The sequence below is a fragment of the Oncorhynchus clarkii genome, chromosome 7, assembly GCF_045791955.1.
Source record: "Oncorhynchus clarkii lewisi isolate Uvic-CL-2024 chromosome 7, UVic_Ocla_1.0, whole genome shotgun sequence".
NCBI lineage: Eukaryota > Metazoa > Chordata > Actinopteri > Salmoniformes > Salmonidae > Oncorhynchus > Oncorhynchus clarkii.
This window is the reverse complement of record NC_092153.1, coordinates 17,976,167-17,998,813: the sequence shown is the minus strand read 5'-3', so window position 1 is coordinate 17,998,813 and position 22,647 is coordinate 17,976,167. Positions and strand designations below refer to the sequence as shown.

The window sequence follows — 22,647 nt, the reverse complement described above, 5'->3', positions numbered from 1 at the left end:
TATACATATTTCTCTGAGACCAGGCTGCTTGTTGCTCTGTAACAACAAAGGACAATTCCCGAGGTGAATTTACGTTGCTGGTATGGAGAACTAATGACAAAGGTTAGGAGAATGTACATAGCAGGTTAGGTGAATTAGGTTAAGGTTAGGAGACGGGTTAGCAAAAAGTGTACAGTTCCCGTCGAACAAGCAACCTTGGTTTGGTAGACGGTCCTTGTAATCCTCCCCGACCCATGGCCGGCGTTATGGGCGGGCCTTAGAGAACTAGCCCGGCCTGCCGTATCTCCTTGCCAGTCCAAATAAAATATTTAAATATTGATCATTTATTTGACCGAGACGCGCGACGACAGAAACACTCATCAATATCAGCTAATTAATCTGAGCGAGTGACACAGCGCCGCTCTGTCTCAGTATATGTAGACCATGTATCTGATGCTGTCTGGCCAGTGAAACAGCATCCTCTCTGTCTCAGTATGTGTAGACCATGTATCTGATGCTGTCTGGCCAGTGAAACAGCATCCTCTCTGTCTCAGTATGTGTAGACCATGTATCTGATGCTGTCTGGCCAGTGAAACAGCATCCTCTCTGTCTCAGTATGTGTAGACTATGTATCTGATGCTGTCTGGCCAGTGAAACAGCATCCTCTCTGTCTCGGTATGTGTAGACCATGTATCTGATGCTGTCTGGCCAGTGAAACAGCATCCTATCTGTCTCAGTATGTGTAGACCATGTATCTGATGCTGTCTGGCCAGTGAAACAGCATCCTCTCTGTCTCAGTATGTGTAGACCATGTATCTGATGCTGTCTGGCCAGTGAAACAGCATCCTCTCTGTCTCGGTATGTGTAGACCATGTATCTGATGCTGTCTGGCAAGTGAAACAGCATCCTCTCTGTCTCGGTATGTGTAGACCATGTATCTGATGCTGTCTGGCCAGTGAAACAGCATCCTCTCTGTCTCAGTATGTGTAGACCATGTATCTGATGCTGTCTGGACCAAAATACCAAAACATGTCATAGTATTTCTGTCCAGACAGCATCAGATACATGAGCTACATATAGAGGGGCGCTGTTTCGCTCGCTTGGAAACTTTCTATGGTGATCGCGCACTACGCAATTTGGGTAGTGCGCGTGACAATAGGTCTAGCTGATTGAGTCGCGGCTGTCAGTTAAAAGCGTCTAAAATATGTGTGAAGATAACTTAAAATGTATAAATTAAAATGTTGCATCAAGAAGAAGGGGATAAGCGAAGATATGGTGCGTCTCTCTCCATTATGCATGCATATTTGAGTGCCCATTTGGCAATGTCTTATTTCTGATTGTCTTAACTCACCACATACATTTTTTCTTCACCTCACACAAGTCAACGAAGTCTGTTTTTTTTTGTTTTTTTACATCCATTGAGAATTACACTTCCTCAGTATTTGAAAAATCTTTCCAACACTCCCAGCCTCGACAATCACCATGCCTCGATGTGAGTAGCCGCCAATTGATCACCATGTGTCAATGTGTCCATATGGCAGAGGCTTGTGTTCTCATAGTTGAATTTGAACTTTTAGATTTGTATCATTTTGCTTCAGATTTGTATGATTAACCACGTGACAATGACTTTTAGAAACGTAAACGTTATTGATTAAATGAAACTTGTTCCACGAAAATGTGCATATAAGAAAGTTCATAACTGTCATTCTGATCGGTAGACATTCTAGGTTCAAATTGTAAGATTTCCCAAACTTGAAACTCACGAGCTGCCTATGGTCTTTACTATAACACCCATTTAAAAAATTGTGTGAATGCGCAAGCACGTGCACACATAGGAGGTCCGGTGAAAAATGACTGGACCGCATATTGCAACCAACTGATTCGTTCTGGCGCCAGGTCTGCACGGACCAACCACCATACTTTCGTTTCTGTCATTTATTTGGTTTCTGTAACCATACAGTTCTTGATGTAACATAACATGACTTAAAACTAGTTAAGGATAGGCGGGACGCAAATGTCTCAACTGGCCAATTGCCAGGGAAAATGCAGAGCGCCAGATTCAAATAAAATACTATGAAATTCAAACCTTCATTAAATCACACAACACTCGTTGTGAATCCAGCCAACATGTCAGATTTTTAAAATGCTTTTCGGCGAAAGCATAAGAAGCTATTATCTGATAGCCTGCGCATCTGCACCAGCAGTAAACAAAGGAGTCAGCATATTTCAACCCTGCAGGCGCTACACAAAACGCTGAAATAAAATATAAAACATGCATTACCTTTGACAAGCTTATTTTGTTGGCACCCTAATATGTCCCATAAACATCACAATTGGTCCTTTTGTTCGATTAATTCCGTCCATATATATCCAAAATGTCAATTTATAAAGCGCGTTTGACCCAGAAAAAAACAGCTTACAAAAAACACAACATCACTACAAAATATTTCAAACGTTGCCTATAAACTTTGCCAAAATATTTCAAACTACTTTTGTAATACAACTTTAGGTATTTTAAAACGTTAATAATCAATCAAATTGTAGACGGGGCAATCTGTGTTCATTACAGGAATGAAAACAAACCAGCGCCACTTTTCACGTCTTGCGCAACTCACAAAAGTGTACCCAGTTCCTAGTTGGCCTACTTCTTCATTGCACAATGGAATAACCTCAACCAATTTCCAAAGACTGGTGACATCCAGTGGAAGCGGTAGGAACACAGGAAAACAGGTTCCTAAGAAATATCCCTTGGCAATAACAAGTCAGGGAACAGAGAGAGACAAAAATAATAACAACTTCTGAACAGTTAGTCCTCTGGGTTTTGCCTGCTACATAAGTTATGTTATACTCACAGACATGATTCAAACAGTTTTAGAAACTTCAGAGTGTTTTCTATCCAAATCTATGAATAATATGCATATCTTATATTCTTGGCATGAGTAGCAGGAAGTTGAAATTGGGCACGCTATTTATCCAAAAGTGAAAATTCTGCCCCCTAGCCCCAAGAGGATTTATTTTAATGGAGGTACACACATTTACGTAAAACAGCCTTTGCCTGTCCAGTGAGTCCAGCTTGGCTCAACAAACAGCTATAAAAGAAAATGATTTATATTATTCATATGTTTTATGTGATTCATTCAAATTGGTAATTTGCATCTCATTAGAATATAGTTATTGTCTCATGCTCTAGTCTAGTGTGTCTGGGACCTGTTTGGTTTAGTACTTTCCAGTCTAGCGTTTAATCCGCTAATGATGTCAACTCACTCAGCGATTTGTTTTACTCTAGATAGTATCACTCACTCACTACATGGATTCACAGTTAACGACAAGCTGAGAGAAAGAGACCAAGACATTAGTGGATGTCAACAGGCACATGCTCATGCAGACCGACAGACACGCAGACCGACAGACACACATACATACACATACCCACCCCCCTGTCCCTTCGCTGAATACTACATTAACGGTGGTAGAAAAAGTACTCAATTGTCATACTTAATAGGAAATGACTCAAGTGAAAGCGAGTCACCCAGTAAAATACTACTTTAGTGTTTAGTAAGTCCGCGTGGCAGTTTAGTGAGTCCGCGAGGCAGTAGGTAAGATAACGTATTATATTGATAGGTACGGGAATTCAAATCAAATGTTATTTATCACATGCGCAAATACAACAGGTTAGATCTTACCGTGAAATGCGTACTTACAAGCTCTTAACTAACAATACAGTTCAGGAAATAGTTAAGAAAATATTTACTAAATAAACTGAAGTGGAAAAAAGAATCAAAAAGTAACAGTAAAATGACATAACAGTAACGAGGCTGAGTACCGGTACCGAGTCAATGTGCACAGGTTTGTCCAGGTCATTTGTAAAGTGACTATGCATAGAATTGATCATCTCTATGCATAGAATTGATCATATTGCTGTCCTGCCTGAGCATTCAAAATGTAATGAGTACATTTGGTTGCCAGCGATGTATGGGAGTTAAAAATACACATGTTTTTCTTTACAAATGTAGTAGTGTAAAAGTAAAAATGATCAAAATACAGATACGGAGGTACAGTAAGTATTTTTACTTTGTTATTTTACACCACTTAAATACTACTGCTGAAACAGCACTGAAACAGCACTGAAACAGCACTGAAACAGCCCTGAAACGGCACTGAAACAGCACTGAAACAGCCCTGAAACAGCACTGAAACAGCACTGAAACAGCACTGAAACAGCACTGAAACAGCCCTGAAACAGCACTGAAACAGCACTGAAACAGCACTGAAACAGCACTGAAACAGCACTGAAACAGCACTGCTCTTCGGCACTAATGATTATCTTTTGTGGTCTTGTTTGGGATATATTTGTCTTGTATTTAGTGATGCTTGTTCTGTGGGATTTTTATCTGTGGGATTTGTGCTCCAGTGTTTTGCTAATGCAGATGTTGCATTCATCTGTGTTTAACACTGGCGAACGTGATGCACCCCAACCCCACCACAAAATCTGTATGTATGCACACAAGCTGCTACCATCAGCTGGGGCTTTGTCAACCAGAACCTGCACAGACCTCTTAATGATCGCTTCACGAGACTTGTGTTTCCTAATTGTCTAAGAAAGTTGAAGAACCCAATCTGGCTTTCCGGACAATTTATAATAATGAGTGAACCCAATCTGGCAACCTGGAGCATTTATTAAAATGGATGAATATCAAACAAGCTTTTATGAGCCATTTAGGAAATCTAGGTCTACAACATCTGACTGCAATATACGCGCTCCCTTTTTCGTATGTGTGTGATATGTTTAGTCAGTTTTCATACTGAAATTAATTATACTATCCTATATGCCAGCCTGGCTATCATGCCAGCTCCCTGTCACACTTTGGCATGCTGAACATGTTTGCACAAACAGGTCTGGGACCAGGGCTAGGCTAGAATCATACTGTCTGGAATGTGTTCTATTTAACCCCAACATCAGTTTGGGCAGAAAAGAGAAGATGTACAAATACGTCTTGTTCTGCAACTGATAATATATCAATATTGTAAACAATGTTATCTAAACAAATCATGTCCACATTGTACTACTAACATGCAAGTGATCAGGTTATCTCAGGGTTACCAGTACATTGAAGTGGGAGGAGAACAATGTGAGAAATGGCTGGATTAATTTATTTTCCAACAATTAAAATGACAGTGATTATCTCTAATCTGTGGATTTGAAATATCCCTCTTGAATGACCTACAGAGTTTGTTTTATTCCGAATTAGCATGGCCATTGCAAACTATCACAGATGTGACCTAGCCCTCTGAATCACTTTGTTAATGAGTGAGGTGTGTGTCAGCCGGCCAAATAAGGGGCCAAATAATGGGCTATAATTCAATGTCATAACTTTATGTTAATGCCTCCTTTAACTGAAGGACGATACAGGTTGAAATATTCAATGGACAGGTGCCTCTAGATTATAGGAAGTCAAACCAAATATATTGAGTGCCCTAGTAGAATATTTCCTTTCCACATCATTCAGTACTCAAGAACACCCCTTGAAGAGGGCATTTGGCCTATATGATTGTTGTTTGAAGGACTAGGAACAAACAATATAGAGAGAGCACTACAAAACACACACACTTGCCATAAGACTAAGGGCAAAGGATCAGCTCCCTAGGGAACCATTCTTCAGAACGGAATCTCAAAGGTGTTCAGCTCCAGCCTTTGAGTCATGAGCTGAATACTGATAGTCTCCATCCCTCTGTGTGTGAGTGAGTCTTGCTGGCTGGCTGGCTGGTGGAGCCTACTGAGGATGTACTGTTCTTACTGTTCTGCTGCAGAGGGTCATGCTTTGCTGTGGGCTTCCTGCCAGACCATGTGCCAGGGTTAAAACAACAACCCTCGCCACTACCACCATTACCACCAGCAGCCTCCATGGCAGCCTCCTACAGCGTGCACACCCCCACGACCCTCTCTCTCTGTCTCTTTGCTCTGCCTATGGGTTTCCTGCTACTGTCACTCAGGGACAGGAAGAGGGGCATGGCTTTGTTTTGTTCTGCCTTTCATGTTCTTCTCCTTCTGATCTGTGCTCCCTTGAAGCACAGTGTGATAGGTATGGGGATGTCAGAACAGGTTATGTCATTTATTGTAAGATCAGAGCAATCGGCATCAATGGAGGTGTGTGTGCGTGCACGTGTGCGGTATACACACACTTGACTTGATGCGACTGTAAACTACACGGAAACGAAGGAGTATCAAGGCGCTACCCAGAGAATGTAGCTGATAGCTGTAACTGTATTATTGCATTTGTTACTGACTACCAAGACTGTTCATTTAGCCAGTTGACGTACATCATTATACATAGCAAAGCCATGAATGAATAGCAATCAAAATAAGAGCATGGGGAGGCCTGTGAGAACCATAGCCTGTCATGGTCTGTGTGTGCCGGCAAGGAGGCCAAAAGGCTCAGGGGCTATGTTAGTGTGTGTGAGTGACAGAGAGAGCGAGAGAGAGTCACTAAGTGACAGTGAAGAAAGAGAATTTGCGGGCTTTGTCATTCCAGCAATGTGCTTTTTGACCTTCCATTTGAGTAAATTGCTGCATCAAGGTGATTGCAGTGAGTAGTGCGGCTTCAGTATGGTGGCTGGGTTGAGCACTAGTGCTGTCCATGGTGCTGAACAATTCAGGGCTACTGGTGGTGCTGAATGGAAACCTAAACCCCTTGTTTTACATAGTGGAACATCATGCTTTTCTCATGCTCTAAAGCAATGAACTCTAAATGAATAGCAATTAACTCTGAGTAACAAAATCCCAATAAAACTGCAAGGTTATCCACTTAAAATGTACATTTTTGATAACTCAAAGCTTCCATACATTGCCTTTTAACAACAACTGCCTCTGCGAAACGCTTGCAGTTTTCATGTGGTCCTCAGCATTCCCTCGTCCAGGCCTATAGTGCATCCTCCCTGGACAAAATGTTCAGAGCAGAGCATGGGTTGTGGTATGGCCGGGTTACATAAAATGTCGCTGTGAGAGCTGAAGCATGTTGTCTTCTTCAGAAAGCCATGCTGTATTAATAGGGAGCACTTTGAGGGCATCTTTTAAAGACATGGAGGGATGTTTCATTTATGACTCTCTGAAGCACCACAGACCGACATGGGAGGGGAGAGGAATCTCTAGTAGGCTGCTGGTGGTGGAAAAAGTTAATGGGATGCCTTGAGTCACAGCTCTTGGATGGTGATGAAGTCAAGGTCATAGATTTACGATGTGTAGAATTTGCATTAAACGTGGCCGATAGCAACCATATTGGTGGGGCTATTTGTATCTCCAGCTTGACTGATTTTATACCACATTCTGACCACATGACCTGTGAAGATGTACGCTGTCTAGGTAGGTCTAAGTAGAATTTAAAACCCTCTCCATTCTGCCGTGTCTATTTCTACAGTTTGGAGCAGAGTGCAGAAGTGATAAAATGGCTCCTAGCAGAGTGTTTTAGTCATCCACAGGGAATGTTGCAGAACCACATAGGGACACACTGATGCTCTCTAGCCACTGCCTTTGTGTCCTTTTCTATAATTCATGGCAGGGAACCAGACCTCCACACACTTTAGATGGATGATCCCCAGATGGAGGGAGAGTAACCTGGGTTGTTCGTGGAAAAAAAGCCTAAAATATACTCGTCCAGGATCACTTTAGCCTTTGCTCTCTGTAACTGTAGAATTCCCACCGAACAAGGGAGGCCTTTTAGCCAATAAATAATGAAAAACAACTATATTGTGAAAATATGCTGTAAAGAAACACAAAATTGAGGCAGATTTTTCACAAATGTTAATGTTTCCTGTCCCCAAAAGTGCTCGTTTTGGTTCCTTAAAAGGCCAAGGTCGAGACTTGTCTCAATTGTATGACTGAGGTGCTCTCTTGTCGTTGAATATTTCTATGCCCTCCATCCAGTCTTGGAGCGAAGGGGGGTATTAGCCTAGTTATTCCTTAGAGTGTAAAAAGAGAGGCAGGGCCCGGGGAGGGAGATTGTAGCATCTCTTTTTGACATTGTACTAATGGAGACTAACGCATCATGGAAAAGCTATTAGCATGTGTGTGGCTGGCTGAATGTCTGGGTAGAGACCTAGGTAGAGAGGGGAGAACAGGTTTTTAACCAGGGCTCGCACTCTCTCTCACTGTCTCTCTCTCTCGGTCTAGCCTCTTTACCCCTGCTTGCTGGAGCATGGTGAGTGAGGAGCCGTCCAAGCTGAACATACTGCTGTGTGGAGTGTGACGAAAGCCTGCTAGCACTAACGGCATGAGGTCTCCTCAGCCATCAGAGCTCGACAAGAATGCGATTCTCTGAACCAAGCGATAATTGTTCTGATGATCATAGCTGGCGGTGGTGCCACAGAATAGTCCACAACTAGATGGGTATATGAGGATGGGAGCACTCAGGAAAAGGAAAAATGGCTTTTGACACACTTCTTGCTTGAAGAATAGGACAATGCTGGACTCCATCCTCTCGAAAAACCTTTCTGCTCCAACATAGATGGTTTTAGAAATGCTGGAGAAAAGCTAGAGAGTGTGCGTGAGACATGTGATCTGAAAGACCCTTTTCAAAGCATGTAGGTTATACATAGCAAAGATATTTCGCTAGGCAATGCTTGCGCAATGAGTAAACTGTCCAGAGACCAGAATACTTGTTACACACACACACACACACACACATCCAGTGCAGGGAGATTGCTGATTGTGTATTATGCCACTGTAGGCCATTGTTTGTTTCAAGTGTTTTACAGACCTGTTCAAAAGAAGGGAAAATCAGTGGATGTAATGGCAGGCTTTGAAGGTATAACCAAGCAATAGGATGTAAGACTTCATTCAGGAGGCTATGACCATCATACAACAGACTATGTGTCATCATGAGACTGGCTGTCATTCACAGCCAGGCATTAGGCTATGAGCCCAAATCTTACAACAACTTTTGGAAATGACTCGATTCACCATCATTCTGTTCAGAATGGCCAAGAGATAATCGGTCTACGTTTAGATTTGTTGCTCAGTTTTAGTTCTTTGGGACCTTTTTGCAGTTGAATCAAATTGATTCAAGGCCTTGAGTGGTTCTGCTATCTCTGGGGGGGGGGGGGGGGTTGCAGCAAAAGCTATTCAGAAATGATTCTACCTCTGAAAGGGAAAGTGCTTTTCGATTTCCTTGAAAAGTGTTGCTACATGGCCCATGTTTCATATTGATTACAGGCTTCATGGGTCAATGGTTGTTTTTTTTTATTCATGCAAAGTACAGCCACTCTGTTTGATGATGATGATGATGATCATTGAACTGATCATTTGAATCTCTTATTCTCATAGTCTTCTCCTCTTTTTAACTCCCACAACTTTTCCTTCCTGCAAAAACAATTGTCATATTTGCACTGAGACCACAGGGTTCCCACATCAATACCCAAATCCCTCCCTTCTCCCCCCCTTCTGCTCCCTGCTAGGCTGTGACATCAGATCTCTAGTGGAATGGCGTTTTTCATACACTCCCTCTCCTCCTCCTCTTCCTTTAAATCCTCTTACTACACACACACACACACACACACACACACACACACACACACACACACACACAGTGGTAGATTTGTTTTGGCTCTGATGAGGAGGATTAGGAGATGAAGGCCTCAGCTCGGAATCCGCCACAGCAGTTTGGTTTAGACCAAAAGCCTCTTCAACACAATGAGACACACGCTGAGACACAAGCATGCCGACCGACTGCATAGCTGGCTCTCTGAAACCCACCCCCATGATGGGATAATAGGGTTGATATTGTCCCACTGATGTCCCACTTAATGTAGTCAACCCATTAAGTCTATAAGTATGATATTTTTGAGGGATATTTAAGTATCAGCTGATTAAAATCCACGCTAAATTGTTTTCACTGGGGTTTTGTGTCCATAAAGAAAGGTTACTGTTGAAAACATGTTTTCTGATCTTGTCTTTATTGTTCTACATATTGCCGTATGGTGCCTTATCACGTTGTGCTACCACGTTGTGCTACCACGTTGTGCTTTACACAGACATCAATGCAGCGTGGCGTGTCGGTGGCTGAAGGCCAGAGTGTGAATGAATACACTGTGACACATCAATCTGTGGGTGTTTGTCACCTACTGTGTGTTTCTGACATGATGTCCTCCGTGTTCCACTGTGCCCTAGCTTGGCGTTGTCATTGAACTGTCACGACAGTGTTATTTCTACCTCAAGGCTTGGAAGCCAATCTTTTGTATGTGATAAAAATTTTAACAAATGGTGGCTATTGTATGTTCTGTATGATTTGGCCCTGTGAAGAGTTGAGAATGACAATGATACATTTTGATTCTAGGCACACTTGATGCAAAGTTTATCCAAGAGAGGATGCCAATGTTAGTGCTGTTGATACGCAACCAATTTCACAAATCTCCAAGCATTAGTTTGAAGCCTTGACGTCTCGGTTACACCCTTCATTTAATTTACGGTGAGCCGTCCGACGGTCGTCTCGGGGTTCTCTGACTGCCTCATGCCTTCACACTCTTAACAGAATTTCATTGCAGGACTTGGCTACAGCGGCTATGTAATGACCGTAGCAGCCAATTATGTTAAGCTATGTAGATATCCAGCTCGAACGACTAGGAACAATAATGTCCCGTGGTCCAGTTGTGGGTAGGCTCTGAGAAAGGTGTTCCTTACAGCAACATCACATATTAGTAAGACGCCCATACGATCATCCTTACACCTCATTTTGCTCTGCTTCAGCCACAAGACCAAATCATCGGGCTGGCCTCCCCCCTCTGGATCCTGGGGCTCCCTGCCGGGACCCCCCTATGGCTGGGACATGGGCTCTTACAGGGACGGCCGAGACTACTTCAGCAAGTAAGTACCATCCCTCCCCAGGGGGGTGTACAACAACAGTGTCCAGGCACAACCAGGCCTAATTCAAGTCCACCTCACTCAGCTATTAACATTCAAATCACTTGTTGTAGCATTATAACACGTGACACCCTGTTGCTCAGTGAGTGTGCCTTACAGTATAATTAGTGAGTGTGTGTGTGTGTGATCACCTACATTGTTTGATTAACCGTCCTGACTTAACCGTCCTGACTCATAGTGTGATTAGTCAAAACGTCAGTTATGACAGGTGCTAGGGAACACCTGCGCTGTAATGGAGATTCCTAAGGATTATGAGGACTAGTGTAGTGTTTTTCTTTTTAAAGGTCCGTCGTTCCAATTTTGTCTGGAAATTCCAGACACGTCATGTTCTCCCGTGTCCTGTATCAAAAGTATGCCAATGGAATACTGATCCCCCCCCCATACACCTCCATCCCCTCATCCCTGTCTGACGTAGACTGCCTCAGTGTCTTGAATTCTTTTGGAATACTGATTTCTTTTACTACCTCTGTGGATACATAAAGCACACCTTTTCCCCACTGAGTGACGCAGGAGCTCTGAACAAGGAAAAGGTGCTGTCTCCTATCTCTAGACGTGTCACTAGCATGGAGGCTTCTTTGATCCCAGTGAAAATGGGGTGACGTTCACAGAGATGACACCGGAGTGCAGATAAGGGAGTGTGACAATTGGATTTCTAGGCGTGAGAAATAAATGGATGAGGACAGGTAAACCGACGAGATTGTTCTCCTAACCTAACCTAGCACAACCTACTGTTACAGGTTTAGTGAATGTTGCTGTTCTCCTTCGTGGCAAAGGGGAATGTGTGTGCTTGCCTGCCTACGTGTGTGTGTGCACGTGGGCGTGTATGTGCGAGCCGTACCATCGGAGGTATGAAACAGCTATTAGGAGGATAATATATGGCTGGTCTCAGAGCAATATATCTGGCTTTGTGGCGATATTTTTCTCTGATTTGGCCTGAGTGTAATAGATGGGTCTCCCTGTTGGGCATAAAGGACTGAGTGGATTTCAAATACATCACCCTCTCTGTGCGCTTGGGATAATGATAGTACACTGAATCCTGAATCCCAGACAGTCCACACTATTGATATTATCCTTTGATATCCAGGGAATATTAGACATTCCGGTGTTTACTGTGCCCTTAGTATACCCATGTATGGATTACCTGGTCCCGGTCTGTGTGGATCCGCTGCAACATCCGCATTTAACCTTCCATGGCACGGATGCCAGTGAACTCTGAACTATGACCATTTGCCCAGCTCTTGGAGATGAAACCGTGATCGATATGCCTGCGTGTAAGCTCACCTAGGGTACGGGATTGAACACGATTCATCAGAATACAGATTTAGGAGAGGGAGAGCTACAGTAAAGTAGTGAAGCTGTATTGAAACTAGTCCTGAGAAAATGGACCTGAACAGAGAGAGAATGGAGACGCCAAAAAGATGTAATGGATTATATAACCCAGAGATACTTCATATTATCACAGAACCAGTAGACATTAGTTTAGAAGGGGGATGGACAGAACCAATTGGAATAGGTAAAGAGAGGGCAGAAAAACACGAACATGGAGGATGTGGACTGTGGATATGGTGCAAGTGGGTACATCAGAAGCACAAATGTAGGATGCCACACCCAATCACATCACTAATGCCAGACAGTGAACTTCAACCTTTGACCCATTGTGCGTACGTGCTTGCATGAGGAAGTGTGTCAGATGATTTAGGAGTGCTATGTAGCACAGTATAAATTAGATGTGTTAGTTATCTAAGTGGGAAGTGTCTATTTGTAGACTGCTGACCGCACCCAGATACAGGGTGCCAGACTGCTGATTGTTTTTATGAATCAGGTTGTCATTGTAAATAAGAATGTGTTCCTAATTGACTTACCTGTATAAATAAAGGTCAAATAATAATTACTTGAGTTAATAACAGAATCATTCTGGGGCCCAATTCCAAACTGATCCCACTACCCTCTCGCCGGTTCCTCACAGTTTTGGGACTAATTTGTTTTAGGCAGGGAACAAAATAGTTTGGAGTAAGGCCTACCCAATACTAGGGAAAACACTATTCTAGTCAGGAGAGTCCTATGTCATTAGTCTCCAGTTGGATCAGTTTGGACTGAGAAGCTCCCCTATTGAGTCTGTCTCTAATGATGCGTTGCCTGTTCCTGTTTCCTCTCAGCCACGTGTCCCAGAGCAGCTCCCTGGAGGAGGTGCACCGTCTGGATGGGGTGCAGCTGGTGCCCCCTGACCCCCGGCTGGTGGAGATGAGACGAGACCCTGTCCTGGGGTTTGGCTTCGTGGCCGGGAGTGAGAAACCGGTGGTGGTACGCTCTGTTACGCCTGGTATGCATCAACGTCCCACCAACTGCCTACATCTCCCATGACCCCTCCTGGTATATCCCTCCGCCTACGTCTCCCATGATCATCACTGACCGAACTCACCTGAAGAGCTCTAATTTAAAACCATATCAATATACATGACACTCATGTCAGAACAGGGCCGTAGCTGTTTCATGGGATCATATCCAGATATGTCCCTACATGAAGTTCAGAAATCTACTGAACATGATATTGGTACAAAGTGTTCAAAGACATTTTAGTCAATGCAAATTACATTCTAGTGTATGTGTTATGGATACCTTTACATCCTTGGGTTAATTCTGGCTTTCCCATCGACCTTTCAAGTGTCGGTAACATTATCTGTATTTTGGTTAATAAGAGCAGTTCAATCGTTGTCACATGCTTGTAGTATGACATTGATGCCATAGGGCTTTTCAGCCTCAGCACTTTGTAAGCAGTGGTCCTTGGCTCCAAGCACATGTCACGTCTCTATCAGCCTAGGGGGTATATCAATAATCACTGTTTGATCAACAATACAATTCAATAACCACAATTGTCATGATCGAGAATTATTTATGAATATGAGGGTTGTGTTAATTCTAATGAGACTTCTGGCCCTGGTGTGATGTCATCTATCTAGTCCCCGCGATATGTCCCCGTGCATTGAATAGTCCCCGCGATATGCAACTTTTTAGGGAAGTCATGAATCAATACACGCAGTCAGTTAGCAAATCAAAGGCTAGCTTTTTCAAGCAGAAATTTGCATCCTGTAGCTTTAACTCCAAAAAGTTTTGGGACACTGTAAAGTCCATGGAGAATAACAGCACCTTCTCCCAGCTGTCCACGGCACTGAGGCTAGGAAACACTGTCACCACCGATAAATCCACGATAATCAAGAATTTCAATAAGCATTTATTTACGGCTGGCCATGCTTTCCTCCTGGCTCCCCCAACGCCGGCCAACAGCTCCGCACCCCCCGCAGCTACTTGCCCGAGCCTCCCCAGCTTCTCCTTCACCCAAATCCAGATAGCAGATGTTCTGAAAGAGCTGCAAAACCTGGACTCGTACAAATCAGCTGGGCTAGACAATCTGGACCCTCTCTTTCTAAAATGATCTGCCGCCATTGTTGCAACCCCTATTACCAGTCTGTTCAACCTCTCTTTCGTATTGTCCAAGATTCCTAAAGATTGGAAAGCTGCCGCTGTCATCCCCCTCTTCAAAGGGGGTGACACTCTAGACGGTTCTTGGAATATGTGGACAACTACAATACCTAGGTGTCTGGTTAGACTGTAAATTCTCCATCCAGTTTCATATTAAACATCTCCAATCCCAAATTAAATCTAGAATAGGCTTCCTATTTGGCAACAGAGCCTTCTTCACTCACGCTGCCAAACACATCCTCGTAAAACTGACTATCCTACCGATCCTCGACTTCTGCGATGTCATTTACAAAATAGCCTCCAACACTCTACTCAGCAAACTGGAATGCAGTCTATCACAGTGCCATCCGTTTTGTCACTAAAGCCCCATATACTACACACCACTGCGACTTGTCTGCTCTCGTTGGCCGGCCCTCGCTACACATTCGTCGCCAGACCCAGTGGCTCCAGGTCATCTATAAGTCTTTGCTAGGTAAAGCTCCGCCTTATCTCAGCTCACTGGTCACCATAACACCACCCACCCGTAGCACGCGTTCCAGAAGGTATATCTCACTGGTCATCCCCAAAGCCAACACCTCATTTGGCCGCCTTTCCTTCCAGTTCTCTGCTGCCAATGACTGGAACGAATTGCAAAAATCGCTGAAGTTGGAGACTTATCTCCCTCACCAACTTTAAACATCAGCTATCTGAGCAACTTACCGATCACTGCACCTGTACACAGCCCATCTGTAAATAGCCCATCCAACTACCTACCTCATCCCCATATTGTTTTTGTTTACTTTTTTGCTCTTTTGCACACCAGTATTTCTACTTGCACATCATCACCTGCACATCTATCACTCCAGTGTTAATTTCTTAAATTGTAAGTACTTCACTGCTATGGCCTATTTATTGTCTTACCTCCTTATGCCATTTGCACACACTCTATATAGACTTTTTATATTGTGTTATTGACTGTACGTTTGTTTATCCCATGTGTAACTATGCTGTTGTTGTCTGTGTCACACTGCTTTGCTTTATCTTGGCCAGGTCGCAGTTGCAAATGAGAACTTGTTCTCAACTAGCCTACCTGGTTAAATAAAGATTTGATTTGATTTATTTTTTATTTCACATATCTGCCTGACTAAATAAATGCATAAGGCAGCCACTGCCATGGATTGTATCTCGCCTATAGCAGCCCCTGAGCAATTATGAATTCTCGACAGAACAATTACCTCTTGAACTGAATCTCCGCTAGGCTGTATATGAGCTCACTGAAACACAGTGCTGTAGTGGTGGCTTTTCCCTGTCAATTAGTGTGATAATTAAAATGACATGATGCAATTGGACATGCAGTGACACCAATCAAATTACTTTTTTGTTCTCATCTGACAACTTTGGTGAGGTACAGCGAATATTAGTCGGTGAGAAACACCAATCACTGATGGATTACATGATGGTTGTTGGACAATCGATCCTTTAGGTATTCCATGTTGTTTTCATTTTATCCCAATAATCTGCTGAAAGCCTTTGACACATGTAACATTGTCAGTCAACTTATGAGTGTTGCTCATCCGGTGTGACTACAGACTGAGACGACAAAACAGTAAGGCAGAGGGATTCTCTCTCAGCGTCTCTATTCTATTCAGATGTTGGGAGAGTTTCTGAAGCCCCCTACGCTCTCTCCTCACGTCTCCTCTCCTCAGCCAGTGTCATCCATCAATCCGTTTATTCAGAACTTCACTATCACGGGAAACAGGCTTTCTTGTTGGAAAATAATTAGCGCTTTCAGAATCGGTGCAGGCATCGGGAACAAAGGCCCATCTTCATCTGTGCCTCTACATTGTGCCTCTACAACACAAGCAGAGAGATTCAATTGCCAGCGCCGGTTGAGAAGCTCGCAATCTCCACAGGAGAGAGTGGGACGCAGAGAGACTGTGTCACACCTGGGAATTGAGTGAACCTGAGTTTTTGAGAAAAATGTCATGAGTTCATTTTTCTTTGGTGTTAGCGGGTAGGGCTGACGTTTGAAACCAGATTTGAACCGAAGACAACGTGAACACGGAGCCTAAACGTCTCAGTGCATCAGCATTGTTTACGACAAATGTATGTACAAATCCCTGACAATCTGTGTGCATGTGTGTGTGTGTGCCTGTGCATTCATGTGTGTGTGTGTGTGTGTGTGTGTGTGTGTGTGTGTGTGTGTGTGTGTGTGTGTGTGTGTGTTTGTGTTTGCAGGAGGTCCCTCGGAGGGAAAGCTGATCCCAGGAGATGAGATCATCATGATCAACGACGAGGCAGTCAGCTCAGTGCCCAGGGAACGAGTCATCGACCTCGTCAGGTGACCCTGTCTGTCTGTCTTATTGTCTCTGTTTATCTAGGGTATTCAGCATGGGTAACTATGTCCAGTTGTGCCAACAGCTGTTATCTCCCATGGCCCTTCAGGCGCCAGACTTTACAGGCACTTTTTTCCTTTTGAGAAAATAATTTCATAAACCATTATTTCTGTCTCCTTAACAGAGTAGAGACGTTACAAAGTATTCAGTGATTTGATGGCTGTAATTTCCCGGACACATCCGAACCCTTAGGGGGGGGGGGGACATCTTGTGTCCTGTCCTTCACGTTGTAGTTTTTATTTTGTGATTATGCTCTGTGGAGTGTAAACACGGCTGACAGTTGTTGTATTTCTGAAGGATGACCAGACTTTCTCAAAAGGCCTTCGGTCGTTTTTATGTGTTCAATTCTGAAAAGTGAACATTGCATTTTCGTGACTGCATTACTTGATTGGGCATCTCTCACATATTCAGAGCCAATTGTACTGAACAGATCTAAGCCAAAAGCTTGGGTAATTATACTTTATAACGTAGCAGACATGACATTTCATTTGAAATTGATAAATGTCAGAGTCTGAAGTGAGGCTGTGTTCTTGCCTGTTTGTTTGTGGAGACGTGAACATTTTTAATAACATCTCAGCCCCCCCCCCTAGATACCAGAATATGGTGTGTGTATGTATGTCCATGCGTGTGTGTGCCTCCAAACATGTGTGCATGCGTGCTGTGCGCGTCTGTGCCTGTGTGCCCGTGTAGTTCATTATATTGGATTGGAAATCATTGATTTCCTGTTTACGTTGCCATTAAATTGAAGTCATTCACTGTGACTATCAGTCAATTAAATGTGCTTTTCTCCCTGCAGAAACTGTAAGGAGTCCATTATGTTGACTGTTGTCCAGCCGTACCCTGTGAGTATCTTTATTTTTTGAACTGTTGGTTATGTTGTTTATAATAACAGGATGTATGATTGCTGCACACCCGACACAGAGATTGTTTTCATCCTGACCTCCATGCTAAATCGCTCTCTTCTCAGTCGCCCAAATCAGCGTTCATCAGTGCAGCCAAAAAAGCCAGGCTCAAGTCCAATCCGGTCAAAGTGCGCTTCGCAGAAGAGGTCATCATTAACGGTCAGGTTCCGGTAAGTTCTCCTCCTGTCACATGGTTGACCATTGAATTTATCCATTTGACCTTTAACCACCAACTGAACTGACAAAAGTTATTTGTGTACAGTTGAAGCCAGAAGTTTACATACACTTAGGTTGGAGTCATTAAAACTCGTTTTTCAACCACTCCACAAATTTCTTGTAAACAAACTATAGTTTTGGCAAGTCGGCTAGGACATCTACTTTGTGCATGACACAAGTCATTTTTCCAACAATTGTTTACAGACAGATTATTTCACTTATAATTCACTGTATTACAATTCCAGTGGGTCAGAAGTTTATATACACTAAGTTGACTGTGCCTTTAAACAGCTTAGAAAATTCCCGAAAATGATGTCATGACTTTAGAAGCTTCTGATAGACTAATTGACATAATTTGAGTCAATTGGACATGTACCTGGGGATATATTTCAAGGCCTACCTTTGAACTCAGTGCCCCTTTGCTTGACATCATGGGAAAATCAAAAGGAATCAGCCAAGACCTCAGAAAAAAATTGTAGACCTCCACAAGTCTGGTTCATCCTTGGGAGCAATTTACAAATGCCTGAAGGTACCACGTTCATCTGTAAAAACAATAGAACGCAAGTATACATACCTAGGGACCACGCAGCTGTCACACAGCTCAAGAAGGAGATGCATTCTGTCTCCTAGAGATTAACGTACTTTGGTGTGAAAAGTGCAAATCAATCCCAAAACAACAGCAAAGGACCTTGTGAAGATGCTGTATCTGTATCTAACATCCACAGTAAAACGAGTCCTAAATTGACATAACCTGAAAGGCCGCTCAGCAAGGAAGAAGCCACTGCTCCAAAACCTCCATAAAAAAGCCAGCCTACGGTTTGCAACTGCACATGGGGACAAAGATCGTACTTTTTGGAGAAATGTAATCTGGTCTGATGAAACAAAAATAGAACTGTTTGGCCGTAATGACCATCATGACCATCATCATCATCATGTTTGGAGGAAAAAGGGGGAGGCTTGCAAGCCGAAGAACCAACTGCTTTTCTGCAAGAGGGGCTGGTGCACTTCACAAAATAGATGGCCTCATGAGGAAGACATCTCAAGACATCAGTCAGGAAGCGAAAGCTTGGTTGCAAATGGGTCTTCCAAATGGACAATGTCCCCAAGCATACTTTCAAAGTTGTGGCAATATGGCTTAAGGACAACAAAATCAAGGTATTGGAGTGGCCATCACAAAGCCCTGACCTCAATCCCATAGAAAATTTGTGGGCAGAACTGGAAAGGCGTACACGAGCAAGGAGGCCAACAAACCTGACTCGGTTTCACCAGCTTATTGTGGGAAGCTTGTGGAAGGCTACCCAAAACATTTGACCCAAGTTAAACAATTTAAGGCAATGCTAGCAAATACTAATTGAGTGTATGTAAACTTCTGACCCACTGGGAATGTGATGAAAGAAATAAAGCTGAAATAAATAATTGTATCTACTATTATTCTGACATTTCACATTCTTAAAATGAAGTGGTGATCTTAACTGACCTAAAACAGAGAATTTTTACTAGGATTAAATGTCAGGAATTGTGAAACTGAGTTTAAATATATTTTGCTGAGGTGTATGTAAACTTCCGACTTCAACTGTATATTTGGTTCACATGAATTATATCTTTGTATTTTATTTGTATAAGTAAGGCTCTCTTCCAATATACACATCAGCATATCAGTTCAAATGAAACAATTTATTGGGGATGCATTGTAAATGGTGTGCTAGTATGGATATTGCTATTCACACCCCTTGACTTTTTCCACATTTTGTTACATTACAGCCTTATTCTAAAATCGATTAAACAAAACGTTTTCTTTATCAATCTACACCCAGTACCTCATACAAAAAAAACTGTTTTTTAGAATTTCTTGCACATTTATTAAACCTAAAAAACAGATTTACCTTATTTACATAAGTATTCAGACCCTTTGCTATGAGACTCGAAATTGAGCTCAGGTGCATCCTGTTTCCATTGATCATCCTTGAGATGTTTCTACAACTTGATTGAAGTCCACCTGTGGTAAATTCAATTGACTGGACATGATTTGGAAAGGCACACACCTGTCTATATAAGGTCCCACAGTTGACAGTGCACATCTGAGCAAAAACCAAGCCATGAGGTCGAAGGAATTGTCCGCAGACCTCCGAGACAGGATTGTGTCGAGGAACAGATTTGGGGAAAGGTACCAAAACATTTCTGCAGCATTGAAGATCCCCCAAGAACACAGTGGCCTCCGTCATTCATGAATGGAAGAAGTTTGGAACTGCCAACGTTCTTCCTAGACCTGGCTGCCCCGGCCAAACTGAGCAATAGGGTTCCTCTGTGGAGATGGAAGAACCATCCACAAGGACAACTATCTCTGCAACACTCCACCAATCAGGCCTTTATGGTAGAGTGGCCAGACGGAAGCCACTCCTCAGTAAAAGGCACATGACAGCATGCTTGGAGTTTGCCAAAAGGCACCTAAAGAGTCTCAGACCATGAGAAACAAGATTCTCTGGTCTGATGAAACCAAGATTGAATTCTTTGTCCTGAATGCCCAGCGTCACATCTGGAGGAAACCTGGCACCATCCCTGCGGTGAAGTATGCTCGTGGCAGCATCATGCTTTGGGGATTTTTTTCAGCTGCAGGGACTGGGAGATTAGTCAGGATCGAGGGAAAGATGAACGGAGCAAGGTACAGAGAAATCCTTGATGAAAACATGCTCCAGAGAGCTCAAAACCTCAGACTGGGGCAAAGGTTCATCTTCCAACAGGACAACGACTCTAAGCACACAACCAAGACAACGCAAGAGTGGCTTCGGGACAAGTCTCTGAATATCCTTGAGTGGCCCAGCCAGAGCCCCGACTTGAGCCCGATCAAACATCTCTGGAGAGAACTGAAAATAGCTGTGCAGCGATGCTCCCCATTCAACCTGACAGAGCTTGAGAGGATCTGCAGATAAGAATTGGATAAACTCCCCAAATAAAGGTGTGCCTGTAGCTTGTAGCGTCATACCCAAGAAGAGTTGAGTCTGTAATCGCTGCCAAAGGGGCTTCAACAAAGTACAGAGTAAAGGGTCTCAATACTTATGTAAATGTGATATTTCCGTTAGAAATGTTTATACATTTGCTAACATTTTTTTTTAAAACTGTTTTTGCTTTGTCATTATGGGGTATTGTGTGTAGCTGGATGAGGGGGGCGGGGGGGAAACAATTTAATACATTTTAGAATAAGGCTGTAACAAAATGTGGAAAAAGTCAAGGGGTCTGAATACTTCCTGTGTTGATATACACTTGTTTATCTGACTACATACAGACAGTTCAACAATGCTAGCAAGCAATATAAGGTAATTCCTTTGTAAGTCCTGCTTCCACCTAGAACGCAGTGAAGGACAACTCTGTTCTCTTCATGTAGGCTACTGTATGTCTTCTTGTATGTCATTCTTCTGTGTCTCCTTTCCACCCAGAACACAGTGAAGGACAACTCTCTCCTCTTCATGCAGAACGTTCTGAAGGTGTACCTGGAGAACGGGCAGACCAAGTCGTTCCGGTTCGACTGCAGCACATCCATCAAGGTGTGTGTGGCACTTTGTGGAGGGGGTTGGAGTGGCACTGTTTCTATAATTACCGTGGTGAAATGGGAGGAAATGAATGGAATATGGCGTGGGGACTCAACCTTGACTTGAAATGCAAATTGCATTATAACCATCTTAGCTACACGGTGGCAGAAAACAAGAAAACAAATAAAAAAATGTATAATTTGGTATTAGGACATTGAAATTGACCTTTGGTTATGGTGTGATAGGATGTTATCATGACCTTACAAGAGAAGCTGTCCATCAAGTGCATTGAGCACTTCTCCCTGATGCTGGAACAGCGGACGGAGGGATCGGGCAGCAGGCTGCTACTGTTGCATGAACAGGAGATGCTAACTCAGGTAGGAATTACTGTAGGCATGCTAACGCTAAGTCATTGGTTTGACCTTTACTTATCCAGGAAGTCCCATTGAGGTCAAGCGACCTCTTATGTAAGGTATACCCGGCCAAGAGGGCAATTCATGACAGAGATCAATCAATGACTCAATCAACCAATCAATTTACAAAGCCCTTTTTACTAGTGCTTTGCAGTATACACTTATGCATTTCATCTAACACAAAGCAAATGGAGCTTCTGCTTTCTGCCATAAGTCCTAATAGTTTGAAAAAGAGCGGAAGAAAGAGAATAATATATGTAACTGAACTAGACACCCCTAGCCCATTTCAGGAGGATAGGTCTCAGTATGGAGCTCTATAGCTACAGGTCCAGGTTATCAACGTCCCAGAGAGAATAGAGAGAATGAAAGTCATTCATCTGTTGCTAGCCCAGAGTCACCCTCAGTGATCCCATTCTGCTTCCTAAACACACTCCCACCTCGGCCTCTTCACTTAGTATCCTATAGATAAGAGGCAATTCTATTCCAGCACTACCGCACAATCACACTCCAAGCTTCTAGCTGAGACAGACAAAGTACACATCCCAAATGGCACCCTATTCCCATTATAGGTCACTACTTTTGACCAGGGCCCATAGAGCGTCCCATAGAGTGCTGGTCAAAAGTAGTGCACTAGGGAATAGGGTGCCATTTGGGACATGCGCAAACACTTCCTGCTCAGTATTCATAGAGCGACTCAAGAACACAGCGTGATTTATCAAGTCCGGCACAGCAGGGCGCCTCTGCTTTCAATGTTTTAATGAAAGTGTACTGCGATCATAGTGAGGATACTTTTAATATGCATCACCATCATCCTGCATAGACAGCCCTTTGGTGGTAAGCAATAACGGGAAT

At 43.2% G+C, this 22,647-nt stretch overlaps 1 protein-coding gene across 1 annotated transcript in view; it reads left to right on the top strand.

Annotated features, from left to right (window-relative positions):
• Positions 1 to 22,647, top strand: part of LOC139414140 (FERM and PDZ domain-containing protein 4-like) — a 36,521-nt gene that overhangs the window by 5,720 nt on the left and 8,154 nt on the right. Inside the window, exons 2-8 of the mRNA XM_071162021.1 lie at positions 10,715 to 10,831; positions 13,045 to 13,208; positions 16,583 to 16,685; positions 17,537 to 17,582; positions 17,708 to 17,812; positions 21,290 to 21,397; positions 21,628 to 21,759. Coding sequence (XP_071018122.1) covers positions 10,715 to 10,831; positions 13,045 to 13,208; positions 16,583 to 16,685; positions 17,537 to 17,582; positions 17,708 to 17,812; positions 21,290 to 21,397; positions 21,628 to 21,759 — 775 coding nt within the window. The remainder of the gene's footprint in view (positions 1 to 10,714; positions 10,832 to 13,044; positions 13,209 to 16,582; positions 16,686 to 17,536; positions 17,583 to 17,707; positions 17,813 to 21,289; positions 21,398 to 21,627; positions 21,760 to 22,647) is intronic.